The 20,724-nt window shown below is 39.9% G+C and overlaps 1 protein-coding gene and 1 pseudogene across 1 annotated transcript; one reads left to right on the top strand and one right to left on the bottom strand.

Annotated features, from left to right (window-relative positions):
* Positions 1–14: 14 nt before the first annotated feature.
* On the top strand, positions 15–10,234 carry CRIPT (CXXC repeat containing interactor of PDZ3 domain). The gene is made up of 5 exons (XM_004753002.3): positions 15–145; positions 4,285–4,350; positions 5,079–5,133; positions 8,931–9,034; positions 9,331–10,234. Exons 1-5 carry the CDS (start codon positions 130–132, stop codon positions 9,393–9,395), a joined length of 306 nt encoding a protein of 101 aa, XP_004753059.1. The 5' UTR covers positions 15–129; the 3' UTR covers positions 9,396–10,234.
* Positions 10,235–10,545: 311 nt separating this feature from the next.
* The window catches only part of LOC123386954, a 34,858-nt pseudogene continuing 24,679 nt past the window's right edge, over positions 10,546–20,724 (bottom strand).

Here is a 20,724-nt window from a genome sequence, read left to right as displayed (position 1 = left end):
GGGCGGGGCGATGGGAGGAGGGGCCGGAAGTGGGTTGTCGTAACCCGGAAGGGGAATCCTTCCCTGGCTGTTGTGTTGACATTTTCAAGCTGCTGCTGTTTCTGGGGCCGAGGGAGCCTTCGGGGAAGGATGGTGTGCGAAAAATGTAAGTTAAGGGGCCACATCTCTGGGAGACGGAGGCTAGGCGAGGCTAACTGGAGTTCTTAGGGTACTTTGCGTTTTCTTTTTTTTCTTTCGGCCACGGGTCTCCGATTCTGGCCTTTGTCCTGCTACCCCTTTGACCATTCCTTCTCTCCCCAACGACCATATAGTTATTCTGCGTTCAGAGTGGTCTCTTTTGCACTCATTTGTCTATTTCCTTTGCCTCCCCCAACTCGGGATCTCATCCCGTACAGCGCTTGACTGGCTCCTTCGCTTCACAGACCCTCAGGGTTGGAATGGATCTTAAAAGATATACAATATCTAGAGTTTCCAGATTTAGCAGACATTAAAAATATGAATACTTTTATTAGGGGAAGTGTGTCCCATTCAATATTTGAGACTTGTCTTTGCTTGCTGCTCCTCACTACTGAAAGTGCTTTGGCCCTACTTTTAGTGACAGTACTAAAACACCATTCATTGTTTGAAATTTAAATTTAACTGGGCATCCTATATTTTAACTAGCAACCCAAAGTTAGCAGCCTGTCCGATGGCGTAAATGCTCTTTGCATGAATACCTGTGGTATTGAGGCAAGGTTCAGAAAGTTGTACCACCTTCACAGTAGTCTGTATCAATGTCACTGGCTTCTAGAAAAGTCCTTCCTCCCTATAGTTGCCATCAATAATTCTAATATAAACTCTTGAGCTTTCTAGAAAATATGGCTTTTTAATGTCATAGACTGTTTGCTTTCAAACAGCCGTCATACCCTAAGTCCTTTTCCTCAGGCTGGACATTTCTGACTCTTCTGAGACAAGGGTTCAAGTCCTTTTATCTGGATTTTGTTATAAGACGCCCCCCAACAGTAGATAAACCTTTGAACACAGGCACCCATGAGTTTGAATCACAGTTTTTACTTTAGGTAAAAGAATAACTATGGGTGAGTTATCTAATATTTCTTGGCCCCAGTTTTCTCATCTGAAAAATGAGAATAATACATAATTTATGGGTTTTGTGAGAATTAGATAATGTAGGTAAAGCCTGTTAAAAGTGCCTTAGTGTATACTCAAAAACTGGTTATTTCTGTCATAACCACCAATGTATGGCACTCAGAATTAAACTCTGCTCCATTTTATGAGGGGTAGAGTGGAACTAATATTTCCATTTTTCTGTGCTTTATATCATCATCTCATACTAAGCTTTTAAAAAATTATTGCAATGTAATTGACATAGGTACAAGTCACACATTTAAAATGTACAATTCTGTTATTTTCAGTATATTCATAGGGTTGTGCAACCATCACTACAATTTTAGAATATTTTAATCACTCCAAAAAGCACATTAAGCTTTTTGACATTGACATCCTTTAACTCTACTCCATCCAGTACTTAAGAAGTTTTTTTGTTTTGCCTGTTTGAGTAAATATGACTTACATGTATTTAAGTTATGCACCTTCCTTGATGTCTTCTCTCTTATGTAGTTTGGTTCCTAAACATGTAAATTTAGCCTTTTATGCAATTTGTGTTAATTCTGTATATTTTAACTTTAGAGGACTGGTATCCTGCCTGGTTTAACTTTTTTGTGTGATATTCTTTACACAATAAATGCATTTTCTCAAGGAAATTGAGGATACTGGGCAAATTGTGAGAGTTAATTTCCTAAGGTGATAAAAATTCTGAGAACCCAAGATCTAATGTGGTACTAAAATAAATACAGATAGTTGGATCTAGACGTGATATGTGTTCTAAAGGGTCACCTGCTTTTTACTTCTCTGCACTTCTGAAAGTCTGTGTATTATTTCTTTGTTCTAATACCTTTCTACCTTCTATAGACTCTTATTTTTCAAATAAAAATAGAGTCTTAATTCAAAGACCTTTCTTTCAGTCCTTTTCTATTCTGTGACTTTGAAACTTAGTCTTAATTCCCTTTGAATTTATTTCTCCGTGTGCTCCTCTACCACTATACTCTGAGTTTTCTTATTCTCCTTTTCCTTTAAAATAGATGTTTCCTAGTGATCTGTATCTGACCTTCTTTTGACATTTGTTTTGGAACTATCTGGCTTCAAGTAGCATATCCATGCCAGTCTAATCCACATCTCCAGTCGACCTCTCTAAAGTAAGACCAATAGAAGAATTTTCTTCAGACAATACTGGGAACCTCCATCTGGTTGTTACGTAGCAGTTTAGTACTTCCAAGACTGAATTTGTCACCCTACTTCACAAATCTATACTTTCTCTTCCATCATTTAATGGCATGGCAGTCCTCCCAGTCACCCATTCACAAAGCCTGAATCATCTCTCATGCATCCCCCATTCCTTTGTGAATCTGCATCCAAACACGTGCATGTGCTGCTGTTTTTACCTCCATTCAATAGCTCATATTTTCCCTAGCCTCTCATTTACCCCTCAAGTACCCTAGCTGAGGTCCCCATCACTCAAGTTAGACTAATGCGATCCCTTACCAGCCCCTTTCCCTTCAAACTGTGTTCTCCCTGCCTTTGGCTCTTCTCTCTCTAAACTGTCCTGCATGTGTGTTTGAAGGCCACTGGGGAAAACTGTACAAATGAACCAGTTGGTACCACTAAAAGTACACAATTCCTAATCTCCAGGATCTTTAATACTACTCATCAATCTTTTTTACTTCTCTTTAGTCAGTCCCCTTGCCCTTTGTTGCTATGACTATTCCAAGCTCTCCAGTCCCTTAAACTTTAACAGCTTCATCTACCTCATGCTCTTTTGACAAATACCTTCTTATAGGCATAAGAAAAGCAAGGTAATTAAATGGGAACATCCTCAACTTCTTTTACTATACCCATAAACAGATCTGCATCCATGCCAATTTACTTCTTTCCCTTTCTTCAAGGAGAATTCTACTCGTGTCCCTGTTGCCATCCTTCCCTACCTCTTTGTCTCTGTAGCCTTTGGAATCTTTAATCAGCTCCCCTTCCTTATAAAAATGCTCAGTTAGACCCTGACTCCACCTTTCATTCTTGTATTTTGTCACCTTTTCTTTTCATTCATGCAACAAGTATTAAATGTCTACCAAATGCCAGACAGTAGAACCAAAGGGTAAAGACTTTGTCTTACTGTCCTTCATCATTATGCAAGGACATGGTTTAGAGTAATCACAAGATATTTGCATTGAACCTAAATATACGTGCACTCTATCACTTTCTATATTTAAAACCTTTAACAAATTCTCAGTGCGCAGAGATTAATTTTGGGTTTTTATATTTAGAGCCTGGAATTCAGGATGACCCTCCACAATGAGGCTGGCTTATCTTTCCAACTTTATTTTCACTTACTCTTACCCTCACTCTTTGGCCAAACCACTCCTAGCATGCCCATGTGTACCCTGAGCTTTCCATGCCTTTCTTCAGGATATGTCCTTTCTCTAGTTTGCTTTCATCATCTCTCCTCCTCATTCTTCACAGTCCCACTGCCAGATCCAGACCCTCTTCCTGCCTTCTTCACAGGCTTTCCTGGATTTCCCCAGCTAAGGTTATTTCTTTCTCCGTGGAATTTCTTCTAGGACTTCAGCTGTCTGCTACTATGCTTTTTATTTTCTAGTTTATATTTTGGTTTGAATGGTTCTTTTTCAGAGGTCTCTGACCCCCTTTGAAAAATCTGATGAAAGCTATGGACTCTTACCAAAAATGTGGCTATATAGTAGTGTGGTGTTCAACTTCATCTTTTTCCCTTGTCTTCTGAGGTCTACCCCTGGGACCCAGGTTAAGGACCACTGTTAGAGAAAATAGTGTGTTGTACATACCTTGAAACCTAGAGCTTTATCTAATTTATCATTTTATTTCTCTCTGAACTTTGTATAACAGTTTACATATCATAAGCGTTTAGTAAATACTTATGGAATAAGTATCAGATTTGTTTAGATTTATCAGATTTGTTTAAAGTATACATGGTACAGGAAAAGCCTGTCATTATTCATACTGTACAGATGTCACCGAGAGTCAGCTACCCATTGCCTACAGTTAGTATCTTCAGTCTCAGTTCACAGCCCCTACCCCGGCATGAAAAAGCTCCTACTGTAAGACAATGGTTGATACCACTGTGAATTTTAAGCGCCATGTAGTATATTTATTAGATAGTAAATCCGAGTTCCCCTTACTTCTATTATCTTGTTACAACAGGTGAAAAGAAACTTGGTACTGTTATCACTCCAGACACATGGAAAGATGGTGCAAGGAATACCACAGGTATTTTTCCATTTAGAAAAGAGAAGTTGAATCCCATGCTTCCTGTGATTAATGTTTTCGCTTTACTTTATTTGTAAAAAGAAATCTTGTGTGTGCAAAGTATTTCATCTCTTAAACACTAAAGAATCCCAGATCCCCCAACAATTTAATGTCTTCTTTTATTCTCTGGGTTACATGTTAAGGGTTTGTAATCTGTCAGGCAAAAGAGCAAAATCATTAAATGATTTTTCTACCAATGAATAGATCATAGTAACTGATTTGATTCTGCTTTATTAAAGTCTGTATTTAATTCCCACTCTCTTAACCTGACTTTTATATTCTTGAACAAATCATTTACACATTTACATTTTCACTGTCATATCATTAGATACAGTTGAGGTATTTCCAAAGGGAAGGAAAAGAAATACTTGTACTTGTATGCAGGGTCTATGGCACCAAAGTGGTGGCTTTAAGACTTTATGCTAGATAAATTCAGTGTAGACCCATCCCTAAAATCCTCTGAGCCTGAGAAATAAGATGATTATCCATAATTTTATTCCTCCATAATAAATGTTTCCTATTCAGGTAGTGGCTATTAACTAGGGATTTTTGAAAATTTTGATACAGGCTAGTCTACTGGTAGGAGGCCAAAGAATGAACTTTTTAACTAATTGTTAAATGTTAAATATATATGTTATAGTGAAATGTGCAGAAATAACCCACTAAAATACATGTATATTTTGATTTAGAAAGTGGTGGAAGAAAGCTGAATGAAAATAAAGCTTTGACTTCAAAAAAAGCAAGGTAGGTATAGGAGCAGCCACTCTGCAGGCATATAACTTTCCATTCTCTTTAGTCTTAATTAAACATACTGGAGTGAATTTGGTGTGCATCATTCTCTCATGATATAACAGAGTTCAGTAGGTCCTGGCATGCAAAGCCAAGCCGTCTGTTATAACCTGCTGGTTTCACCTTGCTCCTCCTCAATGTATGAATATATGAAGATATTAGTGCTATTTTTTTATATATAATTTCACCAGAAAACATGACTTTTACTTTATCTCGTTCTTTTTCTTTTGAAAACTACTGTTTCTTATCCCTAAAACTACTTTGCAGTTTCATTGAGGTGCTTCAGTGTGGTATTGATTATAGGACTAGTTTTGGAATAATATTGCCTGGTTTGGGTTTACTCTAGGTTATTTTATCTGGTTCTTAATTATCATACAAACTGGAGGTAATAGACGTGGACAGATCAGAAGGTCTGGAGTCAGCCCTTATTTGAATTTAGACTCTGTTCCTGCCCAGCTCTGGGACCTTCAGGAAATTAAGCCAATTTCTTGACTTTTCTAAACTTTACTTTTTCATCTAAGAATGGAGATAAAAGTGTCTCCCACCCTAAAAATCACTTTTTGACACCATGCTTTACTATTTCCAGTCTTAAAAATTCTATGAATCCTTTTAGCTGCCACTCCCATTTCCTTGCTTCCCTCCACAGCAAAAGTTTTCAAAAGCCTTGCTCTCAGATGCTTTCTCAGCGTCTGAAGTTCCATTTGCAATTTCAGCCACTCCACTGGGCCTTCAGCCTCACCAAACCCCTGCAGTTGCTCTCAGCAAGTTCACACCTGATGGACTTCTCTATTCTTTCTTACTTAATCTTTTAACAGCTCTCATTTTTGCAACCTTCTGTTCTCTCTTATTTTTAATTAAGCTCTACCTTCAGTGTGGGGCCTGAGCTCGCAGCCGTGCAGCCGTGGAGATGAGAGTAGAGCCGCTTTTTTCACTCGCCGAACCAACCTGATGCCTCTGCAACCTTCTGTTCTCTTGGCTCTTGGGTACCGTACTCTTTTTTCCTCCCAATTCACCATTCTTTCTCAGTCAAGTGCCTTTGGACTCAATCCTAGACCTTTCTCTTTTTTTTCTATTTATAAATGTATACTCTTTCCTCAAGTGACTTTAGTCCAGAGGCTTTAAATTCAAATAGTATGTTAATGACTATAAATTAGATTTATTAATGACTATAAATCAGACTTCTTCTCTGAGCTCCAAAGATATATGCAAGTGCCTAGCTGACTTACCAGTTTGGTGTCTAACAGGCACCTGTTCCTGCAGTCTTCTCATCATCACACCACTCCAGTCCAGCCCTTCGAGCCTAAGAGCTAGAATTCTGCGTTGATCCCTCCCTTTTCCTCACTTCCCTTTTATCAGCAAGCTCTTTAGCACTGCCACCAGCATATAACCTGCATCTGCCTCCTCCTGTCCATCTCACTGCTGTTACCCTCTTCCAAACCACTGGTGTTTCTTACTTAGATGCCATAATAACTTTCCATCTTTCTTCTTCCTCTCTAGTTCTTTGTGGTTCAGTCTCATAGTAGCCAGAGTGGTCCTTTAAAGGTTACATAAATGCTTTCCTCAGAACCCTGCCTTGCTTTTCGTTTCATGCAGAATATGATGTAACCCCTCCCTTCCACCTTATTACAAGGTTTTCCGTAATCTGGCCCATCCCCCCTCTGACTTCCTTGTACCAACTCCTGCATCAGCTAGACCAAGCCCATTCCCACTGGAAGAGGTTTGTGCTTGCTGTTCCCTCCTCCTACAGTTCTTCCCACGGAGCTTACCTGGCTGGCATCTTTTTGTTCCTAGGATCTTAGCTGAAATGTCACCTCCTCAGAGTGGGTCCCTAATGGGCATTTGAACTGATATCTTCCCTCCTTCCCCTCATGTCTGCCACAATGTCCTGTTTGAATTGTCTCTACAAGATGTATTACTATCTGAAAAGCATGTTTGTTTCTTTACTTACTATCTGTTTTTTATTTATTGTCTTACTAGAATGTTAACTTGAGGAGGGCAGAGGCTTTGTCTGTCAGGTTCATCTTTGGTATGTAAAACAGTGACAGGGACATAGTAGGCACTCACCTCATATTTGCTGAATGAATAAATACCTGTTTCATGACGTTACCCCAAGGATTAGAAATAATAATAATAATAATAAAGCTTTTACTACCTGTAGTGCCTGGCTACCATATACATAATGGTACTTATTAAATAATGGATATAAAACAGCACACAAGACTTAATCTTCAGTGGAGCATCACACTTAAGTATTGCTCTGACTTACCGATATCTTCTAAGACTGCTCAGTTATTAGGAACTAAGTTATAATTTTTACAGATTGTACAGTGTTAGATACTTCCAGTTCCTTCATGCTCCCAACCTCACTCCAGTATCATTAATAAGTAGCTATTACTTTGGATACTCTAAATGTCTCACATTGGAATGTGAATGTATGACATTGAATCTAAGATACCAACATTGATTGATTGATTGATTGATTGATTGATTTTAAAGACTTTGTTTGTTAGAGAGAGAGAGATACAGAGAGCACAGGCACAAGCAGGGGTAGCAGCAGGCAGGGGGCAGGCTCCGCGCTGATTAAGGAGCCCAGTGTGGGACTCAGACCCAAGACCACCTGAGCCGAAGGCAGATGTTAACTGACTGAGCCACTCAGGTGTCCCAGATACCAACATTTAGAAGATGTATCATTGCTTTAAGAAAGAAAAGTCTCTGTCAACTAACTGTAAGATTTCAGCCATACTGAAATGTGCATCTTAGAATAAAATATGGTTTGAAGCAAAAGAAAACATCCATATGGATGCACACCAGTTGAGCTTATTAAAAAGAAGAACAGTGTCTATCTTCCCTTGTGCAGAGTAAAGGGACATTCTGTTGGGTTTGGAGAAATTAACCTTTGAAAATGAGCTGTTGTATTTTACTACCCCAAGAGAAGAAGCAAGGTCTAGGACAGTGTTGGTATTCGGTATATGAGTATTGTTACAAAAGTTAGGGCCAGTTTAGAAGGAGTTATTTTCTACTCCAAGCACTATAAGGTAGCACTCTTACGTAGTAGAAACTCTTTTCCACAAAGGGATTGGATCAATTAATGGAAAATGTCAGCTAAAGGAGGAAGTTATTAAAACGTACATGTACCTTCTTGTAAGTCACAGCACATAACGGCACATGCATTCATCAGTCATTTGGCACCGAGACGGGCTTTTTGAGTCTGAGTCTACTGATAAGAGTTCTTCATCATTTTCCTCACATAAATCATAACCAGAATGCACATTTCCGGTATCTTTAAAGTGGAGCCAGAACTGACAGACTTGCAAAGTGCCGAGTCCTTTCACTTACGATCTTGCCCATATTCAGCAGCAGTTCAGTGATTCACACTGACCCAGCCATATCCTAAAGAATTCTCATAGTTTTTAATAGAATTGGTCATGCTTCTTTTATCCACATTTCATCAGTTTCCATAATATGAAACTATATCATACACATAGATTGGCAATTACAACTCATAGAAATGGGTTTGGGATTAAGGAACTGACTCTTCACCAGCATACAAGTCCCCTGGAAGGGGTAGGGGTGTGCAGGCGTTGGGAGAGTGGCCCCTGCAAGCGTGCCATGCCTGGCAATTGGAGAGTGTAACAGAGAACAGAGTGCATGATTTCATCCCTTCGTTGCTTAAGGGAGGTCATTTAAGTGTTTCTATTCTATTATACATCTTTTTTTCTTTCTCTTTAAAAAAAAAAACAAAAAAACTCTAGATTCGATCCATATGGAAAGAATAAGTTCTCCACTTGCAGGATTTGTAAAAGTTCTGTGCATCAACCAGGTTCTCATTATTGCCAGGGCTGTGCCTACAAAAAGGGTAAGTTTCTTTCAATACCATTTTTCTATTCATATTGAGCCTACTCTTGATACTGTCTTAGATAACACAGGAAAGGAGTAGCCTTTCATAGATGCTGTCAAGTGCTCTTTTTTCTAAGGCAAGACAAAACTTGGGAATTGTTGGTAGTTACAGGTCTGTGCTGTCTTTTTCTCTTTTCTCATCCTAAGCCTCGGGAATGACTTACATAAAGCAAACTGTTGATACTTGGTATTTGATTGGTTTTAATAGTCAGTATTATGATTTGATTGCTTACATGTTTTGTTTGTTTGTTTTAGGCATCTGCGCAATGTGTGGAAAAAAGGTTTTGGATACCAAAAACTACAAGCAAACGTCTGTGTAGATGTGTTAATGACATTTCTGGCTTTCTATGTGATTTTTATTTTTCGCTTTCAACTTTCAAGGCATAACACAGTTGTTCAAGTTCCAAAATAACACGTTATAAGATAATATTAAACCAAGGAAGTTGATTGGTGTTCATTTTTTGCTCTTAAGAAGTTCTAAACAACAAGTAACTGGTTTCTTGCCTTAGTTCTTTTCCTCACAAGCAACTTGTTGAACTAGAATAAGTGACAAGTTTAATGAAAAATATTTTCTGATTTCTGTAGATGGTTTTTCTTTATCATTATTCATATAATTCTTATCCTCACTCTCTACTTTATTTATTGATATCACAAAAGTGAGGAGGAGATTATTGATATTTTGCTCTGAACTTTGCATCAGACTTATAACTCTTCTTTCATTCCCTTGTTGTTGGCATAGTTCTTAGAATCAGCAGTCTCTTTATTAATTGTAGGTTCACAGGGCATTGAAATATCCGAGACCATTACAGCTGTATAGTTCCTTAGTCATTAGCCCAGACCCAAATCACAAGTTGTGTTTATGATACTTTTACTTGTTCTTGAGGCCAAAGTGCCAGTACCTTTTGTATGAGAATGAGAACACAAGGGGTCACCCCATGTGTGTCCAAATGAATACACTGAATTTCAGAAGTACATTTTATCACAATTACCTTGAATTCAAACTGTCCTGAAAGTTTAAAGCCAAGAAACAGTGTATATCCATGGGAATGTGTAATGAATGAGTTACTTCTCTTTAGGAAAACTCTTTGAAGCAAAACCCAAACTTTTTTTTTTTTTACCTCCCCTCCCCACCCACCAAAAATAAATAGAACAAAATCAACATCTTGACTCTTCTTTTATATATGGTAAAGATTGCTAAAAGACAACTTTGAGGTTCAAACAAAGATTTTTTTCTTATGCTGCCTTTAGAGGTTTAAGACTTCTGCTTTTGAAACTTGCAGCCTACTATGGGAAACCAAAAACGTATTTCCTGTTGCCAAGCGCAGTATGTATGAATACATATCTCTATAAAACATGTAGGACAGATAACATGATGATGTACATGGTATAGATACTACATTTCTTTCTTTTCTTTTCTTTTTTTTTTTTTAACAGATCAACGGTTTTTTTATTCCTCCTCCTCCTCCTCCCCTCCTCCATCTTCTCCTCTTGATCCTCCTTGTCTTCTTCATCTTCCTCTTCTACTTCCTTCCGGGCAACTTTGTTGGGTATTGGGATCCTTTGCACCGTCAAGCTTTCCTTTAGACTTACAGTCAGCGACATCCTTCTCATACTTCTTAAGCTTCTCTGCCTTACCGTTGTAAGGTTGCTTTTCAGTGTCACTTAAGGTATTCCACATCTCACCCAGCTTTGCCACATCTCCATTAGAGATACCAGGGTTTGTAGATTTGATCTTGGGGCAGAATTCTGAACAGAACAGGAAGAATCCAGATAGTAGCCTTTTGGGGATATTAGGGTCCTCCTCCTTGCTGCCCTTAGCTGGTCCATAATCCTTCATTTCCCGATCATAACACACTTTATCTGTCTTTGCCATTTCATCAAATTTAGACTTCTCTTTCCCAGACATTGTCTTCCTCTTAGAGCACATCTTGGAAAATTCTGCAAAATTGACAGGGACCTCTGGATTTTTCATCTCAGGTTCTCTGCATGTCTGCGCAAAGAAGGCATAACAGACATCTTGGCCTTTGGTTCTTAGGATCACCTCTAGCTGTCCTGACTGTATTGTTTGCTAGTTTGGGCAATGCCTAGATAACTACTTTTCTATTTGTTTTAAAATTATTATGGAAAGTATTTAAAGTTTCAACTTTATCTGTAAGGTTTTACAAATAGTATTTCTCTAAGAGACATTGTTATTTTTTTTTAAAGATTGTATTTATTTATTTGACAGAGAGAGAGATCACAAGTAGGCAGAGAGGTAGGCAGAGAGAGGAGGAAGCAGGCTCACTGTTGAGCAGAGAGCCCGATGCGGGGCTCAATCCCAGGACCCTGAGATCATGACCTGAGCTGAAGGCAGAGGCTTAACCCACTGAGCCACCCAGGTGCCCCGATACATTTTTATTCTTATCCAGAAAGATCATAAGGGTGATCCAAAATATAACAAAAATAGCTCTGAGAGCAGGAAGTATCTCCTCGTACTTGAATCAATTAGGGATTTTTCATTTAAATCATCACAAGGAAACCAAAATAGGATCCACTTAGAGAGTGGCCCAGATCCGTTAAAAGTTGGGTTGGTCGGCTTTAGGAAAGTACATTTCTCAGGTATCAGCTGGGATCTAGACTTCTGCAACTTACATTTCATATTCATGCCTTGCATAACTTCCAGAAACAATCTCCTGGCCAGACTCAAGTTCTTCCATGAATATTTTTATTAGTATTATACTCAAGATAGACTCAAAGTATTATAAATCTTCATATTATTGAAATCCTAGTATGCCCTAAATTGAATAAGATTTGTTAGATGAGGAGGAAAATGCCCAAACAAAACATGAATATAAAATATTTTTTAAAAGGAAGGCATTAGGGACGCCTGGGTGGCTCAGTTGGTTAAGCGGCTGCCTTCAGCTCAGGTCATGATCCCAGCGTCCTGGGATCAAGTCCCACATCGGGCTCCTTGCTCGGCAGGGAGCCTGCTTCTCCCTCTGCCTCTGTCTGCCACTCTGTCTGCCTGTGCTCTCTCTCTGACAAATAAATAAAATCTTAAAAAAAAAAAAAAAAAAAAAGGAAGGCATTAAAAACAAACTATAAGGTATGCCTGGGTAGCTCAGTCAGTTAAGCATCCAACTCCTGGTTTCACCTCAGGTCATGATCTCAGGGTCCTGAAATCAAGCCCTGAGACAGCTCTGTGCTGGGAGTGGATCCTGCTTAAGATTCTTTCCTTCTCCCTCTGCAACCCCCAGCACTCTCCCCGCCTCTAAAACAACAAAAAACTATAAAATAACAATTAAGGCCAAATAGCTTTTATCAAAGTAAATATAAAAATGATGAAATAACATAATTTTAAAAATCTCATTGTATTTAAAATATACATATTAGAAACAAATACCCATAGAACACTTTTAAGTACATTCATTCATAGATTATGCAGTCATCAAAATGATGTAATTACACAGGTGCAGAAGTTTGTGTGCACATATTTAAAAAATCCGTTTTTTCTGTGGAGTGGAATTAAACATTGAGAAAAGTCTTAACTGTTTTGCCCTCGTGCCACCTTATACATTTTAGCTCCTATTTCCCTTACCTGGGGGAGCAAGAGACTACTAATTACAGTGTCCTAGAAATATATGTATTTATATGCACATATATGTATGTGTTCTGAACATTTTAAGTAGAAGAAACCTACATTGTTCTACATTTAGACTTCTTTTTTTTATGTTTCTCATGTTGGGTTTACCATCTTCTATCTCGTTATATATTTTTCCTGACCCATCTGAGAGTACGTTGCAGACCTACCGTTTCACCTGTAGTGTTACAGATAGACTTCATAAAAACAAGTACACTTAATACAGTTCTCAAGTTCAGGCATTTAACAGTGATAGAATGCTTTCACTGATAGCCCCTATTCCAAGTTCAGTTGTTCCATTGGTAATTTTATTTTTGAGCTACAGAATCTACTCCAGGATCTTCCTTAGAGTCTCAGGATTCTGTCCTCTAGAATGGTTCTTCAGCCTTTGTCTTTTGTAGTATTGATCTATTGAAGAATACAGGACAGTTAAAATAGAGATTTTCCTTCAGTTTGGATTTTTGTAATGTTTCCCTGTGGTTAGATTTGGGTCATGCAGTATGAGCTAAAACGCTATATGAGTGATGTGGCCTCCCAGGGTCACATCCAGACTCAGCAATATCCCTTTGCCCCATATTGATGTCCATTTTGAACAATTGGGTAAGATGTCATCCAATTTCTCCACTGTATCATTAACGATTTTTCCTTTCACAATTAGTACATAATTTGTGAGGAGAAACTTTTGAGACCATGTTGATATTCTATTCCTCATAAACCTGCCCCTTGTAGATTTAGCACCCTTTGATGATTCTTACCTGAAAACATTTTCCCCTGGGATGTTTACAAAACCGATTTTCTAACTACATCATTCTTTTTGTATTAACTAGTAGTCATCTGACACTAAGGGGGAGATTTCCCTTTATCAGTATAGATATCTGTAGAGAATAAATCCTTTTTTTTTTTTTTTTTAATGGGGTCCCTGGGTGGCTCAGTCATTAAGTGTCTACCTTCGGCTCAGGCCCTGATCCCAGAGTCCTGGGATAGAGCCCTGCATCAGGCTCCCTGCTCAGCAGGAAGCCTGCTTCTTCCTCTGCAGGAAGAAGGTCTGTAACTCTCACTTACCCTGCTTGTGTTCACTCTCTGGCTGTTTTTGTCTGTGTCAAGTAAAAATCTCTTTTAAAAATCATGCTAAAAATAAATAATTAAATGCTTTTTTTTCCCCTTGACCATTGGAGTGTTAGTTACAGATACAATGCCCTTTTACCACAAATGCTTAAGTGTGTATTTCCTAAGAACCAGGATATCATTATGGTGTCGGTTATTCCATTACCAGGAGTTAATTGGATCACTGGTTTTAAGTGGTATCTGCTAGATTTCTTCACTGTAAAGTTAATACTCTTTTCCATTAAGTTAAGCATTTTGTAGGGAGATAATTTGAGACTGTAAATATTCTGTTTCTCAGCAAAGTTTCACATACTAATTTTAGCATCCGATAATGTTTCTTGGCTGAATTAATTGTTACCCTGAAAGTTGCCAAATGGCTTTCCAATTCTGTCATTCCTTTTACATTTATTAGTTGGCATTCTCCGGTAAGGACAAGCTTTCTTTTTCCAACTTAGCGTGAATTCATGGATTGCTATTTTATTCAGGTCTGTAACTCTCATTTGTTCCCATGTCAAGTTGTCCCAGATTTGGCCAGTGGGAGACCTTTCAAGGTGGCTCCTGGGTCTTCTAGATATGTTCTCATTCTTTCTTGAAGAATTCCTTACTTTCTAGCACAAGATGTTTCAAATTTATCCTATATTTTTTCCTACCCAGCCCAGGAGACAGCCATTTCTCCAACAATCCCTAGTTTCTCTTAGTGGAGAACGGTGTTTGGATGCTAAGGTCTGGGCCCTGCTGGGTTGCCGTTGAAACTAGTTCTCTTCAAGAAAGGGGCCTTCAAGAAAGAGCTAAAAAACATATACTAGAAACCACAAGTTTACTAATACCTTCACCTCCAATTCAGCCTCTCTGGGTTCTTCCTTGTCTTCTCCCATTCCATATTGTATCTTCTTCCTCAGGGAGAACCCTGGCTCCCAACATCATCCATAGAGTCACTCATTTGCAGAACTCTGAATTTTTATTTATATTGGTCTTGTATTTTGCAATTAAAAATATTTTAGGAAAGCCCACAGCAAAATTACACATGTGAATTTTTCATCAGTCTGGTATTTCAGAATTTAAAAAAAAATTTTGGAAACATGTGCCTATGCCTCCTCCCAGATAAATTTGGCAAATGAACAAATGGCACTAAATAACTTTTTTCAATTCAGCTAACATTTATCAAGATTCTACTTTGTGCTCTCTGTTTGTCCCTAGTCAGATTGCTGTTACTAGCTCCAAAATGTTTTCTCATAAGCAAGAACTTTGTAAGTGACCCATCAAATTAATGTGAAATTGTAAGGTGTGACAATATTGTCACATCTTACAATAGCAACAAAGAAGATATTGAAAGAATAGTGACTAAAGAGAGGGGCTGGTTCAAAGGCAACAGTCCTAGCAAAGTAGGAAGTAGACTAAGGTGTAAGTACCGGGAGAATGGAAGTGAAGGGACAGATACTGATAAAGGAAGATTTTTCAGGACTCATTGACTAAATGGGGGAGTGAGGAGGGGAGACACAGCAGGTCTTGTTCAGATGTGGTAATAGTAGGTCTCTCCGCCAGATGGCAATAGTGTTCTTGGTTTTTGGTTTTCCGTCATGCTAATAGATTCGCAGTTTTAGCAACTTCCAAGATCAAACAGATGGATTTGAGTTTCCAACAACATTGTGAAGAATACAGTATGGTACCAGCACAAAGAAACAGAGAGACAGGAGTAGATGAATCCCTGAATGGAAAAGTGGCATTTGTAAATCAGTGGGGAAATTGTTCAGTAAATTCAAACTGGACCCTATACACAAAGGTCAAATCCAGAAAGAGTACACCTATCCTGACAACCGCTGAGTAATGTATCGAATTGTTGAATCACTGTAGTGTACACCTGAAACGAATAAAACACTGTTAACTATACTTGATTTAAAATAGAAAACTTAATTAAAAAAAAAGTCAAATCCAGAACTTAGATATGAAAGGAAGTCCTGAGTTGTATGTTATCCAATATTGGAAAACAGTGTTCTAAATCTTTTCCAGTTTTCTAGCTGTTTAGAGTAGGAAGGTAAATCTGGTCCATACTAATCATGGTCATAAGTGGAAGTCTAATATAGTTTTTTTTAGAGTTTTCTTCCTCCTACAGAGTCTCTTTTCCCAGTTGCTTTACTTTGTTTTAGGTAGGCTCTACACCCAGCATAGAGCCCAACAAGGGGCTTGAACTCACAACCCTGACATCAAGACCTGAGTCGAGATCAAGAGTCAGACACAACCAAAAAAGCCACCCATGGAACCCCTTTTTCCAGTTGCTTTTATCTGTTTGTTTACATCCCTATCCTCGTTAGAAGGCCTCCCCAGTTGTCTGGCCATTGGTTTTGTTTTCTGCTCTCATAATAGAGTAGGAGACTTTTGGAAACGTTGCTTTTTTTGATGGGCAAGTTGACCATGAATTTCATGTAGGGCACAATTTATCAGCAGTGACACCACTGACATTGTGCGCTGGCTTATACTCTGGTGTGGGAGGCTTTTCTGTGCCTTGTAGGATACTTAGCAACATCCCTGGCCTCTACCCACGAGATGCCAACAGCACCCACGCCACCAGGTTTGTGACAATCAAAACTATTTCCAGACGTTGCCTGTGTCTCTAGTTGAAAATCTCTAATGTGAGATGACCTATTTAGGTTGTCATCTAAAGTCAATATCTTTACATATTTCCTTTTGAGATGGTTATATTCTCCACAGAATTGTCCTTCAGTTTCTCTGGCCTGAAGGATAAAGTGGAGGAAGAGAGCAGGGAGCCTTCAAGACACATGCGTTCACTTATTCTCCTGTTTGAAACACTTCACACCCACCCTCAGCTGTGCTGGTGTTCCTTCATTTAGAAACCATCTGTTTTCCCATCTCTGGAACCTAAACCTCTAGACTTTGGCCAGCGTGTGGGAGGAACAATCAGCCAGTGATGTGGAGTGGGGGGAGGGGAGACCCGAGACTCCTCCTGATCCTCAGCCTTCATTCAACCAGTCTTCCTTAATTTAACATCCCAGTTCACGCCCCTTTCACAGCTGCCAGTGATCCTTGAGTCTTTGGAGGATTCTGGAGTGCATATTGAATTTGTTTTTATCTTGACTTAATGTCAGTTGACAGTTTGGTCTTTCACGTCTGCCAAGTCCATTGCCATCTGTCTGCTTTCTACCCTCTAAAATTTAGTTCCTTTGGTATCTTCTTTCACTCTTTATCCTTGGGATTTATGCCACTCCCCAAAATACTATTAGTGTAGTTTTACATTGGGAGGTTGGAAACTATGAGAATTAGATGTGTGCTTCATTCTGTCATCCTTACCTAGCAGCTACAATTTCATATACTTCTGATAGTTCTGTCATGTTTCTAATGGTCCCCATTTCCTTCCCACCCCTTCTCTTTCTTACAGATAATATTAGATTTCTATTTTTCAGAGATAACATCATTAGATTTTCATACAGAAAGGAGATCTTCTAATTAATAGGAGAAGTGGTGGGGACGAAAATAAGCCAAGACACAGAAGTGGAAAGGAAGAGAGAAATGGATGGAGGTGATGGAAGATTGACCTGGCTGAAATTGAAGTTCATGTTGAAGGGTATGAGAGATATGAGTATAATAGATAAAGTGGGACCAGATTATTAAGCCTAAAATACTGGTTTGAAGAGATCAGACCATATCCAGAAGGCAGTAGGAAGCACTTTAGACTTTTCATCTGAGACGTGATTGATGAAAGTAGGTTTATAAAAATTAATCTAACAGCTCTGACAACAGATGGACGAGAATAGGGAATGAGTAGAGGCAAAGGAGTTTTCTAGGAGACCAGGGCTGAAATCCAGATCGGAGTGATAAGTATGAGGCCACTGTCGAGGGATGGGAATGGAAAGGACAGACTGAAAAGTCCTTTGATTGTGCTTGTTACCAGCAGCTGGTATAGAAATTAAATAGATTACAGTCGAACCCATAGACTCTATAACAATCAGGGTGGCAGACCTCAAATGTGTTATGTACAGCTTTAGTTGTGGCAGGAAATGTGCCTCCTAGAGCACTGTGTGATTTATTAAGAAAAGATCCAATGAACACAACTCAAGAAAAGGGAAAGGGAGGTCATTATAAATCCACAGAGTGGCCTCACTGGAATAGAAGGATTCCTGATGAACAGCAGCCCTCTTGGATCGCAGAACTTGGAAAGAAGCTGAAACCCTCTCTCTGTCCTATACAAGGCCCACCTGGGGCCCTTCCAGGCCCTGAGCCCCATATAACCTTTCTGGCTACATCTCTGCCACCAAGGGCATCTTCTCTCTGGTCTCAGTTCAAAGGCATGAAAGAGAATTAGGACCCAGCCCCACCTTTCAAGTCAGGGTGTAAGTTGCACATCCCTGAGCCACCAGCTGTGACAGAGACAGGCGGAGCACAGAATGCTTACTCAGTGAGGTTGGTTCAGCAGCAACAAGGAATATGGCAGGAGAACTGACCTGCCCAGATGAAACAATTGTTTTAAAGAATCCGAATTGGAAGGGAAGCTGGAACTTTTTGGTGTCTAACCTTACCTTTTGAAGATGTGGTCAGATCCAGAATCCCCTTGCTACCTCACAAAGCCGCCAAGGGAGGCGAAAGTGTGAAGACTGTGGGGTTGGCCAAGTGTACTTGCTCCATCTGTGTAAGGAGTTTGCGCCTCGGACTAGCAACTCTTCCTGAATCCAGCACCAGGGCTGCTGCCTACGAGTCAGCTGGCCTCTCTGATAGCACCAGACAGTCCTCCTCCAGACCTCCTGATGCAGTGTTTATCGGTAAAGGGCACAGTTTGCCCATCTCACCCCACACCTCCACAGGAATCAGTCTGCTCCATGGAACTCCTAGCTTTCCCAAATAAACTCACAATTTTTCGACATCTCTGTGGTTATTCAAGATGAAAGGTCAGCAAACCATGGCCCTCCAGCTGGTCACCTATTTTTGCATAGGAAATTTTATTGGAATACAGTCACGGTCATTCCTTAACAGATCGCCTGTGGTCGCTTTTGGGCACAATGGCAGAGTGGCAAGCCTAAAATATTTACTGTTTGTCCCTTTAAGAGAAAGTCTGCTGACCCCTGTTCTAGATAGCTCTAGAAATGATCGGCGTTTTTTTTTTGAAAACCTTGGGTTGATGTTAAAGATTAGTGGCTACACAGTAATCGGACCATGCTTTCCCAGGCCATTTCTATTGTATCTTAATTCCATAATCACTTTGTGGACTAAATTTCAGGCCAGAAGTCACTGAGACATCTCTAAAGATTATCTTGTTGGCATAAGCAAAAGCACATATTATTGTATATTTATGAACTAAACAAGTAATTTGATTTAGATCATTGTTTACAGTTCAACACACACGTCTTTTGTCTGTTCTGGCTATTTACCCAAGCATTATATTTTCTTGCTACACGCACTCAAAAATAATACTGTGTAATTATTTCCTGTGTGATCTGGAATACCGGGGCCTTTCTCCAAATGCAGCCTTTCATTTGTTACCGTAACAAGGAGTTACCCTGTAGATGACATGGTTGAGGTTCCTCAAACAGGGTATTAATTTTCATTCTTCACAGCTGGAGAAACAGAATCCTATTTCATGAGTTAGTGGGCCAAAGAGCCTCCTACCTTCTCACACTATCCTCCTTTTATAAAATAACTGTGAACTCGGTATCCGTATGAATCGGGTGCAACAAACCTGTATTTTTAAGGCGCTCACTCCATGCTCCGACGAGCATAGTTAGCTGAGGCCGCCCACTTGGAACAAGCGAGCTGTAGCCAAGCAGTCAGCGATAAAAATACATCGCTGCAAAAGCTCTGCTTTATCACTCTGGGGGCTCCTACATGGTTTACCAACAGACTCTTCTTTGCCTAAAATATAGGATCTTTGGAGTCAGCTGCCACTCTCTCTCCAAGAGGAGAGAGGGAGAGCCCTTTGTTGCTTTTGCACTGTGAAGGAACCTCCACCCCCGTGTTCCTCCCCTGGGCTCCTGACTCAAACAGCTGAGAAACAGGGAAATAGAATCTTCCTGCCTAGTCATGTAGGAGTTAGCTCTTTTGAATGAGAAAAAATATGTGTTCCTAATTACCACATTTGAAATGTATAGCCATCACTGCTCCTGGAAATTTGGGGCTGTGTCTGAGCCACACCAGAGGCTCCCGTGGCCTCCTCCCCAGTAAGTGGCAGCTAGCCTGCCACTCAGCCTGACCTGTCCCATCTTGCCCTCCACCCCAGAGCCCTGGGGCTCCTCCCAAGTTCTACCCTGCCGCCCTACTCTGAAGCCTGCTCGGACACCTCAGCAAGAGATCGCCCCTTCATTTGTCTTTCCCTGGGCAACTCCCTCCCCCAACTAAACTATGAGATCTTTAAGTCCAGAGGCCACGTCTTTTTTTGTTGTTGTTCAGTAAGAGACTTAGATAAATTCACCAAGACCCAAATGGGATTTGATTACTTGTTCCCCAGCATGCAGTTGAGGGTAGGAAGTCAATGCTTTTGAGTGAATGAAGGGACGTCGGATCTCCTTGGAGAAGGACCACTTGGAAAAGGACCACTGAGTTAGAGGCAGCTAGCTGCCTTTCCAACAGCTCCACAAGCAGGAAAGTTCTTGACAGGGTGTGTGAGTAAGAGTGCCTCAAGGCGTGCAGCTGCTGCCCCTTTCTTCCCAGCCTACCCTTCGTCTCCCAACACCTAGGTCTGATTGGCCAAAAAGGCCTCCATGTGCCACTGTGGAGCTCATCGTTCACCCCATCCTTAAAGAAGATCCTTTTATATTTTAGTGTCATGTCTAAAAGCCACTAAGCTCTGGGTGCCACACTTCAGGAGATGTGAAAAGCCTAAAGAAAAACTGCTCTGGGGCTGGAGGTCTTATTTTAAGTATCCTACCGCAGTTCACGTTTTGCTCAGTATCTGATTTCATTTGGGTCCATGAAGGCAACATTAA

Source organism: Mustela putorius, unplaced genomic scaffold (genome assembly GCF_011764305.1).
Source record: "Mustela putorius furo isolate JIRA1106 unplaced genomic scaffold, ASM1176430v1.1 tig00000224_pilon_pilon_pilon, whole genome shotgun sequence".
NCBI lineage: Eukaryota > Metazoa > Chordata > Mammalia > Carnivora > Mustelidae > Mustela > Mustela putorius.
This window is presented reverse-complemented; position numbering and strand designations above follow the sequence as displayed.